Source organism: Zosterops lateralis (genome assembly GCF_965231275.1).
Source record: "Zosterops lateralis genome assembly, chromosome: 6".
In the NCBI taxonomy this organism is placed as follows: domain Eukaryota; kingdom Metazoa; phylum Chordata; class Aves; order Passeriformes; family Zosteropidae; genus Zosterops; species Zosterops lateralis.
In genome coordinates, this window is record NC_139761.1 from 8,431,181 (window position 1) to 8,446,135 (window position 14,955).

At 43.7% G+C, this 14,955-nt stretch overlaps 1 protein-coding gene across 8 annotated transcripts in view; it reads right to left on the reverse strand.

The window, feature by feature from the left end:
* CEP170B (centrosomal protein 170B) overlaps nt 1-14,955 on the reverse strand; it is a 58,100-nt gene that overhangs the window by 29,041 nt on the left and 14,104 nt on the right. For all 8 annotated transcript variants that reach the window (XM_083863313.1, XM_083863316.1, XM_083863312.1 and 5 more), the window contains exons 4-7: nt 12,665-12,745; nt 10,102-10,158; nt 8,710-8,848; nt 219-320 (exon numbers count right to left, since the gene is read on the reverse strand). In XM_083863313.1, the coding sequence (XP_083719439.1) occupies nt 219-320; nt 8,710-8,848; nt 10,102-10,158; nt 12,665-12,745 (379 nt within the window). The remainder of the gene's footprint in view (nt 1-218; nt 321-8,709; nt 8,849-10,101; nt 10,159-12,664; nt 12,746-14,955) is intronic.

The following is a 14,955-nucleotide window of genomic DNA, read 5'->3' on the forward strand; positions in this document are numbered from 1 at the left end:
CTGTTTCTAATGGTCAAATATTTTAGGGAAAATATTTTAATTTTCCCTTATTCCAGTTTCAGCAGGAAGAACCTACACACAGGAAAGTGCAAGTACAAGCACAAAAAAGTAGAAATTAAAAGTCTTGAAACAGAATGGTGGCTTCAAACAGTAAATATCTGAAGTGTGCCAAAATTTTGTGTCCCCTATCTTCTCCCACCCCATGTCACCTCCATTACCTGAATAATGTTCCTCTTGCCTTCTTTCCTCCTTGTTATTTGCATCATCCTCCCCCCACCAGGAGGGCTGCCCGTAGAGAGGGGTGCGGTAAGTATTTGTTTCTAGGAAGAGGATAAGCAAATACTTTAACACAGAAAATATCAATTTACCAGGTTCAACCACACACCAAAAGGGGAAAAAGAGCAGGGCCAGATGAGACCATAAACTTGTTACACCACAGTTGTAACAACAGCAAATTATACATAATAATATGTTCAGGCTTTTCTTTGTTTTGTGTCCTTTTTTCCTTTTTACATTCTACTGCAAGACACTAACTCCATCTCCCTTCATTGTCCTTCATAGCTGTGTTTCCTAGATACTGGCTTTTGTCCCTTTCTAGCCTTATTATACACACAAAATGAAAGATTTTTGGCAGGACAGACTACAAAACACTAACCAGAAAACTGTTTTCAACCCCTGCAATTCAGGTGAAAATCTGGCTTTTTTCCTCACCTTAATTGGGAAGACTTTAGCTCTACCCTTTTTTGCCCCACCATGTCCTTGGATGTGTCCAGGCTAGGGATTTTTTGCACTACTTACCACTCCTACTATAAGTGACACACATTCCACAACAGGAAATTCTTGAAGCATTACAAACATAGGAAAAATGGTGAAACCATCTCCTTACACTTTCATAAAGCAGCAGTAAAATCCTGCTCTCTAAAGCTTATAGTAGACCAAGTGAGTTGCATAATCATTACAGGACAGAGGTTTGTCTCAAGAAGAATTTCCTCTAGAACAGCCAGGTTTACATTATTTCTCTGTTCAGTGAGCACTCCCTGAAAGATCTTCACTGCAACAACTGGCACCCACTCAGTGGAGCTGATCCACTGCTCCTCGTTTTGTATCCCACAAAACAAGTTTGTGTTCTGGCAGTGCCTTGGGCTTCTGCTGTTTATGCAACAAACAAAAAGAATACACCCAATTTGCCTGTGGTGCAGTTAATACTACAGTTTTTCATAGTTCAAGAGAAGCAAATAAAGTAGCTTTTGTTCTTTCATCTAGAGGTGATAGAAACACCACAATAGGTCAGGGGCTGAGGTTAAGATTCAGCTTTGTTAGGCTGCTCCTGCCTCTGCTCATAGCAGCCATAACTGGCCACGTCTGAAACCCTGGCTCCAGCTCCAGAGCCATAGCTGAGCTTCTACTGCCAGCTGCTGCTCAGCTTGTGGTTTCCAAACCACACACTGCTCTGTGCAAAGCAGCTCTCATAGCCCTGCAATTCTGCACTGCCTGCTTTAGTAAGGACATGACAGAAAGCAGTTGTTAGCATAAGGGAAGTCAGGGGAGGAAGGGGAATTAAGTAACTCAAATTAAAAAAGCAGCCTGATTTTACGCTGTTGTTTCTAAAGCTACACAGAGCCAGTGGTCACTACTTCAGATAATTTTATTCAGGATCATTCCAGATATCTAAGCTCCTACACTGACAGTCCACAGGCAAAAGTTCTGCTTTACAGATGCAGCCCACAGGCCCTTTTCAAGAGATCTTGTCCACGTTCCAAAGTTAACCACGCAGCCTCCCTTCACACTGAGGATCAAAAGAGGCTGAAAGTATTACTCTCCTCCCTGCCTAGAGTGCATGGAAGATAAACCATGTTCCTATTATGTAGGCGGCCTTTGAAAGTTCAAAGGAGGAAGCATTTCTCACCAAGATAAATTGGAATTGCCAAGCAATATGTTTCATAACTGATGATGGGTAAACCACTCATGGGAGATGGGGGGGAATAAAAAATTTAAAAACATATTCACAAGGTTGTCAGTGAACCCTACTCCAGGGTAGGGTTTGGTTTCTCCTAGGCTGAGAGCTTCTCACACTGCCTAGCAGGAACTTACCATCCTCTTTTCATGCTGTAACTTGCCCACTAGACCCCACCCCACCCATGCAGGATCTTCTCCACCAGCATCAGGCACTTTGGGCACACAATGGAATATTACCCTCTGACTTGCAGTACAGATCTTAGGGTTGATGGCAGCTTTCAGGGGGAAGCCAGGGGAAGGAGATCAACACTTTAACACAAATCCATTAGCAAGAGCCAGTGATGTCTGAGGTAATTTGTGCCTAAAGGCATCAACTACCCTATAGATGAAATGCAAAGACCACCTGCACTTGACTGTTGCACAAGCAGCATCGTTCCCAAGGATGGGTGCTGTTACTGCTTGCAAAGAGTTGCCTCATTACAGCTCGTCTCTCCAGCACATCCCAGCCCCAAAGGGATCCCAAAGGCCCCCTAGTCTACAAGGTGCCAGTGATCTACTCCAAGACAATTTTGTGCCCAGAGGGACAGAAGAGAGCTAAGAAAGCTCACACCCATCCTACAGGACAGAAGTTTTCCCAGAAACTACTCAAAGATCTGTATCCCATCTGAGTACAAACACAGGAATTTCTGCCTTTGTTGGCCAGTAGTAGCTTTTCTACTACAGGGAAAAGGCAGGCACGGGATTAAGTCAGACTCTTGGTCAGACCTCTTCTGTTGATGAGGAACTTTGAGTTTGCAATTGAAGCTGAAGCAGGGAAAAAAGGACTTACAAAGAATAATGATCCAACTTCTCTGCTGTCTCAAATTTCCCTGGGCCTTAATAGGTACTTGGAAATTACCCTAACTGCCCCTCTGACAAAAGCCAGCATGAAGTCAAAACCCCAGGGCAGGTTAAGGAACACCTAAAAAGAGTGCATCAGGCTGGCCAGAGTGCGCAGATCTGGGGCCATCAGGGTGGGAGTCACTGCACAGCAGCAGAAGGTTGCTCATGGCCCATGACACAGAGCTCACATGGCCCCACCTGCAACGCCTGTTACAGCATCTGTGACAAAGCTGCTCATCTGTGTGTGTGGCATTGCATTCCTTTCCTCTCACAACCACCACAATGAACTGGAACTTCATTTTAAAACTGCAAAAAGCACAGATGGAAAGCTGAGGAGTCAGTATCTTGCTATTTGGGGACAGTTTCAATATTTTAAGAGCAATTAATGTTTCCACTGAGCATTCATATTAATTTGCATTTTGAATAACATTGTCAAGTAACACAGTCACTGTCATTCTTGGCTATTGCTGAAAGCAGACAGATCCTGAGCCAGAGTAAAATTTCTCTGACTTCAGAAGTGTTGTGGTTTAACCCCAGCCAGCAGCCAAGCCCCATGCAGCCCCACCAGCTGGGATCAGGGGAAGAATCATAAGGGTAAAAGGTAGAAAAGTTATGGGTTCAGATATAGATAGTTTAGTAAGGGAAGCAAAAGCCATGCACAAAAGCAAAGCCAAACAAGGAACTCATTCACCACTTCCCATGGGCAGGCAGGTGTTGAGCCATCTCCAGGAAATCAGGACTCCATTACACATAACAGTGACTTGGGAAGACAAACACCATCACTCCAAACATCCCCTCCCACTTCCTTCTTCTTCCCCCTATATTATATCCTGAGCATGTGATATGGTCTGGAATGTCCCTTTGGCCAGTTTGGGTCACCTGTCCTGGCTGTGTCCCCTCCCGGCCTTCCATGCAGCCCAAATCTTCTCGCCAGCGTGGCACTATGGAAAACAGAAAAGGCCTTGGCTCTGTGTAAGTCCTGCTCAGCAATAATAAAAACATCTCTATATTAACAACTCTGTGTTCTGCAAAAATTCGAAACACAGCTCCATACCAGCCACTGTGAGGAAAATTAACTCTACTCCAGCCAAAACCAGCACAAAGAGCTACATGAATTTGTTGCCCTGCTCATGTCAGAAGCTTCTGTCCCTTCTAATTTGCCAGCACAACTGACACCTCTCCCAGCTCCAGCTCTAACACAACAATATTGTGGAAAAAGGGAAGGGGAGGGGGAAAAAAGCACGATGGGAAGGCAACTAAAACAGATGGCTGTGACAGAAGTGGGCCAGGGAGCAGCTACACATGCAGTTGTGCCAGCGGGCTTTGCTCTTCACCAGCTGGGATCCATTTGGGGCAGCAACCTCAACCTGGACCTGCAGCATCCAGAGCAGCATGTTTGCCTGTGTCCTGAGACATGCAAAGCACCCTGAAGCCACCTCCTGTCTGTTCTATTTTAGTATAAGATGGATGCTCTCACAAGAGCAGACAAACTCGGGGCCTGCTCAAGTCAGCAGTGAGGGGAGGAACACCAATGAAAATGAACTGCTCAGTCATTTTAATGACATGAGACTTCCTCCAATTGATGGCAGCTCGTTACCGCCTCTCTCCACTTCGTGCCAGGCTGCCCAGATGGTGCCAATTCATTTAGAAGTATTTCTTAGCTCGCCAATTCAGGCAGGCAGCCCGAAAACCATCCTTTTAGATAACTGAATTGAGGTCAGCACAAGCATTCAGCCAGATAAATACTGAGATACCAGTGGTGGTGTAATACAGGGAAGACCACTGACATACACACTTTCTGCTCCTGGATTTCAGTCCTTGGGGCAGTCACTCGAAAGGAAAAATGAAGGCTGTTTTAGAACAGAACAGAACAAGGGAAGTCCATTTGCTTAACAGTCTGACAAAAATGTGGTCTGTTAAAATTAATACAGAACTATTGATCATCTGAAGGAGAGGCACCAAGAGAGAGAATGAGACATGTCAATACAAAGGGTGTATTTATGGAGAAGTGAATCACACAGAACACAAAGCCACAACCAGAAATACAGTCCAGGTGATGAAAGGCAAAGGAGAAAGACTGTGTTAAAGCTGCTTTCCATCATCAAGCAGGAAGAAGAGCTTTCAAGACTAGCACACAGCTCCCACTAAACAGAGGGGGTCTGATTTCCCTTGAAGATGTCCCCTGTGGTCAGGACAGGACTGAAGACTGTGCTTTGCCCGAATCTTCACAAAGTTTCACACCATCATGAGAGAGACAGTCAGCAACAGCAAAATTCTTTGCTCACAGAAGCACACACAGCTTTGAAACTTTCTATTGCAAGTCATAACAAAAGCATGATAAATTCAGCTTGCTTTAAGTCAAACTGTTTTTGATTCATTATTAATAACAATAATGTCCATCTCCAGAAGATGCAGAGTAGGTTTCTTACAGCAGAGGCCTTGGGGGAAAAAAAAAGATGATCTGGCTACAACATTTTAAAATTAATTCTTTACATCTCTGCTTTTTAACTCCTCTCCAAAACAGAGAATTCAGATCTAGCAGGAATAATCATAAAGCAATTCTCTGACTCTTTGCCACACAATTTATTTCATATGTGCATGGTTAATCTAAGCCCTGGTCTTTTGTACCTGCTGTGAACATACACGGACCCCAGGGACTTCTAAATCAGGCTGACAATTGCAAATGTACTTTTATCAATTACATGGTCAAACCTTAAACATGCTGCAGTTACCACCACTCTAATTCAGGCAGAAAAGCAGATATAATACCACTCCCTTAAATTAAAGGCTAGGGCAGAGCTGTGTGTCTAAATAGCTACTGCCATGATCTCATGGGGAAAGCAGCCAAAGACCATGGAAACCACTTCACAACTGGGCACAGCTCCCGCTGCCTCCATCCACGCTGCCTGCTGACCTCAGCCCTGGACATCAGCAAGACTTTCAAGTCGTCCACTCTGCTGAGAGGACTCACTAATGACATGGACGCTGACCTGGTGAGCAAACCTATTTCACAGATTCCGGGAGAAGCTCCTGCAACTGGTCCTACTCCTGCAAGTGATGATGCCCATTTCAAATGGACGCTGCAAGCAGCCTCCACCCCTGGAAACTTAGGCCTGCAGCAGTTTTTCACAGGTTAGTCATCAGATTCAGGATTACCCAGTCCCATCAGGCCGTGGCAGCTTTGAAAAAAACAAAAAATTAAGATCAGCCGGAGGATTTAACTAGGTGTTGAGAACAGAAGACCACAAAGTAGCTTATCTCATCAAGTACCTCAACTCAGGTAGCAACAGATGGGAATAGGGATTGTGACTGTCTTGAAATCTTCTCAGTTCAAGGCTCTACCTGACTTCCTGATCACTTAAGGCTTTAGACTTGAGAGCTAATAGCTATTTTTAGCATGAACTAGCTGAACTGCGGACACTTTTATTCATAACCATCTCCAACCCACAGATTAACCAAGCTCCTTGCTTCAAACATCTCACAGACTGATCATTTTCTGCCTTACAGGCAACATACACCCAAAAGCTGCAAATTCAACAGCATAAAGACTAAACTGACTGTTTCCCATTCACTCCCCTGAATCTCTTTATCCTCAGCCTCTCACCTCCTTCCCATTTCTAAGCAGCTCTAATTGTTCACATTGTTTTGTTAAACCTCTTCCCTGAAAGCTTGCATTCCCTCTGCCTCTTTTCCACACGGGCCCTGGGAACCGATCCTTCTAAAGGCTTTTGTCAACCCAGACCTTGCTTTAATTAGTCAATGCAAATTCCCAAATACCTACGGGCTTAGCAAACCAGCTCTTTCCCTAAAGCCTCTTTCTGCTGCCACTAAGCAAGCCCACTCCCCCCTAAGACCACTACATTCTTCTTTTCACTAATCATTGCCAATTGCTGCCACTCCTCCCAGCAGCCGAGGAGAAACAGTGCCTGTGTGCAGCTGAGGACAAGGTGAATTAGTCACATGGCAGATGAGAAAGAGATGTACTGATCATCCTGCTCATGTGACAGAGATGCTTTTGGAAGAGCGAGGGACTGATTTAATGTGCAGGCTCTTGCTTCCAAAGGCTTCAGTCCAATCCAGCAAAATACTTCAAACAAAAAGCCCTGATTTCCTCTATCGTTCAGTGGGGTTAGCAGCACTTTGCAGATTTTTTTTAGCTCTGCCCATCAGTCCCACTGCATGTGACACACTTCAGTGCTGGTCCCCAGTAAGAACACAGAGCCCGTTTTGCCTTAGACCTCTGGTCTGTGCCCACTGAAGATGACAAACATAATGCAGGTCTGCGAATCAGAGGCGAGAGAAACGGGTCACCTTGCTGAAGAGTCACTCAACGTCCTGCCTTTGAAGGTGCTCCAAATATCCACCACTTATGCTATGTAGGTTAAAATCAATGAGAGTGTATTTTGGAAAGTGGCAAGAATAAAAAACTCAGTGTTCATGGAACCAGGCAGTAGCAAACACAAAGTGGTTTCAGTTACTGGCAAAGCTTTCCAAGAACCTCCTGGCCCTTGAAAGGCAGCTGGAGAGCTCTTCCCCCAGTAGGGTTCACCTCTTCTCACCCTCCCCAGTGTCACACTTAATCATCCACAATTCCATCCCTTTATGTTCACGCTTGTCAGGCTCAGTCCCAAACACAGCCACAGCCAAATCAACACAAAGAAAGGTTTTCTGGTGCAAAAAATGGGGGTTGGGCACACGAGTGCATGTGCTTCCCCACACAGCTGGAGACAGTGAAGAGACCAGGGAGGAACATTACACTGTCTCAGTGCACCATGTCAGCTTTCATAAGTACAATGCATGGGAGATTATGGTCAATCAACCCACTCCAATTTGTTATCATGAAGCCTTAACAGGTTTACCCAAAGTTGTACACTTTTCTAGAAAGCTGCCATACCTGCCCTCTAGGTAAACTCACCCCAGATGTTTTCCTTTCACTCTTTTCCTTGCCCATTCCCTTCTCTCCATTCTCCTCCCCAAATCTTCCTCCAACAGAAAGTGGGCAACTCTCCTTGCTAAACCCTAAAGCTTTCCTAATTGCTCTGCCACCCTGAAGCCACAAGACCACCGCTGGTAGTTATGTCATCAATATGCTTTAAAACCATATTTGTTCCTCCCATGCACCAGCAAGCTCCAGAAAGCCATGAACTGATATCTGACCAGAACTGGGGAGAGAGACCTGCCAAGAGGCAGGAATTTGAGTGAAATGAGTGAGACAAGACTGCTGGGGAGGTCCTGCCAACTATAATGGAGAACACAGAGGAACCAAGTTTGACACAGGATTTTTAAAGGAAGGCAGCAGTTGATAACAAAATGGGAGAACAGAAGGAATTTCTCAAATAGAAAAGGTTTGAAGCTGGGGAACAGCAAACCTGAAGCAAACATCTCCCAGTTTGGCAGTCGGTTTCAATCCCACATATTGGCACATTAGGAAATACAGCCATTTAAAACCATCCAGGGCTTTGTGAAAGAAATGGCTTGCTGCTTCTTTGCCTGCCTGCCAGCACCACACCACAGCAGCTATACATCTTCTGCTCTGAGTCACCCTCTCTGTTCAAACACCAGCTCACGATTAGGAAATTAAAAATAGACCAGACAGGTGCCAGAGAACTTACCAAACCTGCTCTGCCCACAGGTTTTCCAGAACACACACAGCGACAAGGCATGTAGGAGCCATCACACCAGCCAATTTTTTTGGAGACTGAATCTCCAAAAACCCGGAGTCTGAAATACTCCAGGAGTTTAGAAAGATGATCCTTCCAGAACTGCTCCCAAACGAAACCCACAAGACTCTACTGTCAGAATCATAACCCAGCACAGGGCTCAAGCTGCACTTTGTTCAGAATCCAGATTAACTGGTTCCCAAGCAGGTACCTGTAATTGCTTTCCTCTCTCCTTTCTCCAGCTTTGCTTGTGGGGACTCTGTGTAGACACCGTGCTCCATGGGCTGCTCCGCCCTCTTCATGGCCGTGCCTTTGTAATTCATCTGGAGTTGGCTGGTGTACTTCTCATGCTGCAGAGACACAAGCAGCAGTGAACCCCTCTTCCCCACCAACAGATCACCCAAAACTCTACTGCAGCTGTGTCCTTCAACAGAATCCATGCACACCTGAGTGGAAGCTACAGAACAGGAGAAATAGCCCATTTGGAAGCCATTAAGTGACAATTCTAGTATGCAAGAAGGTCACTGTGACTTAGCTCTGCAAAATAACTAATTAGAAAATCCTTTAAAGAATAAACTGAGAAGAATCACTCAGGCCATTTTCCACTCAGGATTCAAATCCTGAAATCCCCTTTGTTCTTAAAGGAACACCATAAATTATTTCAGGGCACTCATCTGCATTATCTCAGTTTTTCGGAATCTATCTTAATTACTTTTTTCCAAACCCTCTTCCCAGCTAGGAAAGTGATTCTACCTTAAAAACAGGTTCCATATTAACACAGTAAATGAGCTATTTAGAAGCTGGTTTATTACAAGTAAATTAATAAAAGGGTGAACCCATTCAGATTATCCCTGAGTAAGTTCAGTGAACCATTTGTCCAATTCCAGCTGTTAGATTTCCTATCCTCACCAAGTCCTAAACCAGGAACCAGGACTAAGAAGGCAGTATCTGCTAGCCAAGAGCTATGGTACTGATAGCTCAGTCCTACAGCTCAACATTATAGCTTTCTTGCCTAGAGAGGGTTGCTTTTCTGCCTTAGAGAAGGGGATGCTTGAATATTTCTTACCTGCTACTGAACAGTGTTTAAAAAACCACCTCAGTCCTAAGAGGACTGACTGCTCAGTAAGTAAAAATTGGGAGCTTGAAGGCAAAAAAGAGATGGTACACATGAATAAATTAAGCAAAATTCAGCCTGATTGAGGAGGTGTGGTGGAGCTGGCATAAGTCACTATGCTCAGAAAAAGACATCTGTGCTCCACTTCTGGGAGGGAATAAGTTCTGCTGTGCTTCACCCACAAGTTCATGTGCTGGTTGTTCTTTAACATGTTACAGCTTTAAGTAACCCTTTTTTTCTTGGCAGTCATGAAACATAAAGAACTTGATCTGCATGTTAGCACAGGGATAGGCGAGATCAGATTTGAGATAACTGGGAAAAGTATCTCTCCTCAAAGGAGGGTTTTATTAAGTCCAAATCCAAGGAGAGCCTCACCTTTTGAAACATTTCACTGCCATCCAGAGTATTTCAGTATCTCACTCTGCTTGACCATCACTAGAGTACTTAATTATTATTTTTTTTAAATGCACTGCACCCAGCCCCTCTTACCTTTAATGCCTCTTCTGGGACTTTGTGTTGAATTTGTTCCAGGACATACATATTCGAATGTACAGAATTCATTAAGGAAAACACAAAGGAATTGGATGGACAGAAAAATCTAGCATTTAGTCACAGAAATAAAATAGCATCATAAAACCAGAAAGTCTTAAAATTTTCAGGGTAGTAAAAGCTGCCTGTGCTGCAGAGGTGATCCTCTCAACCTGGCTGGGGGATTCAGGTGGACCCCTCAGTATCCTGGCCAAGGTGGGCCAGTCTCACACACTGGATAAGGGAGCAGTCTCAGCTCCTTGCTCAGATGCTTGGGACTGTGGTGCTCTCTTGCCCTGGCAAGGCCTTTCAGTCACTGCAGTTTTCTAGATGAAAAGTAAATCAGGTCATGAGCTGCTGTGACCTCTTAGGAAGGGAGGCATTCACATGGTTGAGCCCAGGCAATAATCCTCAGCAATGCTGTATTAAAAAAAAAAAAAAAAAAAAAAAAAAAAAAAGAGCTGGCATCTGGAATGTCATCATGAACAACCCAATCAGCACAGCAGAAAGCAAAGAGGAGGAAAAAGTTAAGATGGAAAATGCTGGACTAAAAATAAACCAAGTGATACTGGCCTAGCAGGGAAACTCTGCACAGCCTGTAAGTGAAACTGTAAATGGAAAAGAGAAATGCTCTCGTGCAACGGGACACAGCTGACTCCAAGACCTCAGGAGATGCTGCCATCCACACCAAGCTGACTGCACTGTGCACAAAAAGCTCTGCTAAACAGAGTGGCACCAAAACAGCAAATCAGAGAAAGACCTTACAGCTGCCATAGGTAGAGTACATAGTACAAAGATCTCTCTAAAACCTACATTCTTTAAATTTTTCCTGTTGAGGGCAATAAATTCTACAATTCATAAATATAATCATTCATTTTACTTGAATATCCATGAAACGAGTAAATACTTCAATTCAGCTTCTCAGTGCTGAGAATTGCTTTCTGTAAGAAGTTTAAACTGGTATTGCAGCCCTTAAAACCCATCCATGCTCCAGGCACTGAGTTTTGCCTTCCCAGGACTGGAGTTCACAGCAAATCTTCTGTGCATTTCCTCACACACCAAGAAACCAGAACATACACAAGAGCTACATTACAAAAAAAACCAACAAAACAAACAACAAAAAACAAACATTGGCAAAGTCAAGAAAAGCTTCAGCTGAGGCTGTCCATGGGACTGTAACAGATTTCATCACACGTGCAGCAAGACACCACCTTTAATGACAAGATCCCAGATGACAGTGACCAAGACCCAAATTATGATCCATGGCCCAGAAAACCCTCTTTTCCTGCAGATCCAGGATGGCACACAGGTAAGTTTAAGCAATCCTGGTTGCAACAGTGAGTGCTCCTGCACTATCACTGCTGAGAGCTGAAGCACCAGGTCCCTGGAAGACAAGTAAGGCTCAAGAGTCTGGAGTATTTCAAGGGCTAAAGCATGGCCAAGCACAAATGGATCAGCATGGGGACAGCAAAAGATGCAAGAATGTGGCCTTGGGGTCAAGGATGCACAAGAGTTTTCCAGAAAAACATTTGCCCCCACCAAATGGTAAACCTTAGTCTCTGCCTCTATTCTCAGAAATGTCTGGACTGTTTTAACTGACATCTCCCCAGAAAAGAAAGAAAAAAAAAAAAAAAAACAACCTGGAGAAGACACTTGCTACTTCTAAATTCAGCTTGAGTGGGCTAAGTTTGGCAGATAGAAGCAACTGAAAATAAGTGAAAAAAGTATGAGATTACATGAAAAAACAGTAACAGGAGCCTCTACTTACCACTATTGCTCTTCAGGCTCAAAAAGGCATGTCAACATCTATGCTTATAGCCAGCCATACTGTCACATCAGCATAAAAAAGGAAAGGGATGAAAGCAAAGGTATTTTAGCAGACATCAGCAGGATTTTTGGTCTGTAAATAAAGCAGTAACTGCAGCCTAGCTTCCCCTTGCTAGAGGTGAAATATGCTATTGCTAAAGAGAGATTTACTCTTGCATTTTGTGGCAGAAGCAATTTACACGGGCAAACTTTAATCAATGCAAAGTCAAGGGTCTGGCCACAAGCTCCACAGCTAAATGTTGAAGGCTGAAGGTCTGGAAATTGTCTGAAAGAAAGCATCTGGGTGAAATCACTAACAAAACAAGGCTAATTGAATGAAAAAATATTAGGAAGATGTTAGTTAATACAGAAACATACCAACTATGTTTGTTCCCAGCTGGTACTAGCTACAGTTGCCACCCAAACAAAAAGAAAAAAACACAACTTTTCTTTAGGAGGAGACTGAACAGGCACTTCCACAGTCAGTACTGCCAGTGCAGGGCCCAATCCAAAGTCCAATGAAAAAGCAGGAATCATGATTAATGTGCTCTGATTCAGGTTCATGGTGAAGAAACACAAGCTTATGAGCCATCCAAAGGCTCCAAGAGGCAAAACAAAAACCTTACTCAGTAGTTACAATTAGCCCTGGTACCTCTTCTTGCAGCCAACAGCACAAACCCCAAAGAAAGCCCGAGTCCCAGTCCTCCTCAGAAAGGATATCATAGCCAAAGCGAATAACATCGTTCAGTTTCAGGGTGACGTACTTCTGGTCAGGAATCCTCACATCATTGACAAATGTCTGCAGGAGAGAAGCACAGGAACAGGTTTTGACTGAGGGTATCAGGGTGATGGAGCTCACGGATGGTGCTCCTGGTAGGGCACCCATGTCCATCTGTTGGTGTCATTGCAGGTACTCAGAGTGTGCCAGCACCATGTCAGGAGCTGAGCTCCCTGGAAAAATCAACACCAGCAAGTCGCTCCCATGGGCAAGTCAGAGCACCCCAATTATGCTTCAAAGCAAGGTGCTGTGAAGGGACCTCTAGGGAGATTTACCTTTGCACCAACTGCTAATGCAATTTTAGTCCCCGACTTGAACAGGTAAATGAGGTGCCTCAAGTTAGGAACTTCAAATGCTCTTGGCTCTCCATCTCAACCAGCAAACAGTTGCAACCCATGCTGTTAATTACTGAGCTAGGAATCAGCTTTCTGCTGGATGGCAAACAAGACTGGTGTCAGCCCCGAGGCCTGACTATTTAACAAGCAAAGCCTATCACAGAGGAAGGAGAAATAAAAATGCACAGGGAAATGGAAAAAAAAATTGCAGCAGCATCACCATGACATTTGAGGCCACACTGTCCGAGATAACCAAACCCTTCGTGCTGAAAATTCACACACTCCTTTTCCCCATGCTCCAGGCAGTTAATTGAGGCTGAAAGAAACTAACATCCTTCTAAAGGTGCAAGACATGTATTTCACAGCTCCACAGCTGAGAATAAATGCCTTTGATGTCTCTGCTTCCTGAGGGGACCCACTATGAAACAATTCTCTCAGACCAATGGAGGACCAAATCAAGCATCCATGGACATCTTTCACAAATAAAGCCATGTCATGGGTTTGCAATGGGCCAAATAAAAATAAGAAGAGGCTGAAGAAGCCCTAGAGTGCTGATGGGGATTAGCCATTCCCACAGCTGGATCTGAGGCACTCAGACACCAGGAGTCACCCCACTTGGCAAGGTGGGAGTCACCCAACCTCTCAGACCAGGAACCTGCTGCTGGGGCTTTGTGCCAGTAATGCAAATGCAGCTGAGGAAACAAAATTATGCTACAAAATGAATTTACATGTTTTCATGACTGCAGCACAGTCTTTTCCTTCTGCCTTCTCACCTCAGCCAAGCCAAACATGCATGATAAAACCTAGTATTAACCACAGAGGAAAAATAAATGCTAGAGCAGGAAACTAGAACCTCAGCAGACAACAGTCCCCAGTTTCCTGGCAATTTACAGAAGAGCTGGGAAAAAGGCCTGTAATTTCAGAATAAAAACAGTGAAGCTAGTTAAAAGGCAGAGAATTCCAATTTGCATTAAAGTTTTTAAAATTTAAAAAACCCACAACAGTCACATCTGAACAGGAATAATTGTTTGCTGAATTTTCTTAAAAAACGTCTGCAAGAGCCCATTATGACAATCACCTATTTGTCCATGTTTACTTTATTTAAAGTAACTTCAGTAAAACACTTAATCTGGATAGAAATGATACCCTTAAAAACAAAAACAAGTGAATAAGACTGCAGAATTACCTGAACATTATAATAAAAACAATATAAAACACTTTGACAATTAATATGAACCAGATTATCCAGCAAAGCCATATAATGCATTGCTGACTACTCAAAATACAAAATAAAAGGAAATTCTGAAAATGGATTTAAAACCAAGGTCCTCAAAAGTGGTTTCTTTAGTTTCAGGTGGCAAAACAAGTTTTTGTGACAATTTTCAAATAATGGTATGTTTCTTGCATGCAAAATTTGGTTTGGCCACAATAGTCTTTTTCAACACAAGTGTTTTATCACCTACAGAAGATAGGAGCTACTGTAACTCCCTTTTACTCCACTGCCTCTCTAAGCATAAATCTACTATTAAAATGTTGTAAATTCATATGCTTTACCATGTGAAGATAGAAAATACTTAGTGGTACAAGCCTTCCCTCCCTTGCAAGCAGAATATTCAACTGTTATTTTACCACCGTGAGTTAAATACCAAAGCTTTTGAACCAGGGATCCAGCTAGAGTCCAGACCAGTTACTGGAAATATTCCCATTTCAGCAGGGCTCCATGCCTTTAGCTATTAGGCTGAGAAAGATTAGCACCCATTCTTGCTGTGTTCAGATGCCAGAAGAGGCAGAATGGTTGAGGGCTGCTTTAGCCACTGTTTTTTACAAGTTTCTGGGCTCGTCTTGTGGTTTTGTGGTTGTGATGGTGGAGGGCTTCTAAGTCCCAAACAATGGCTG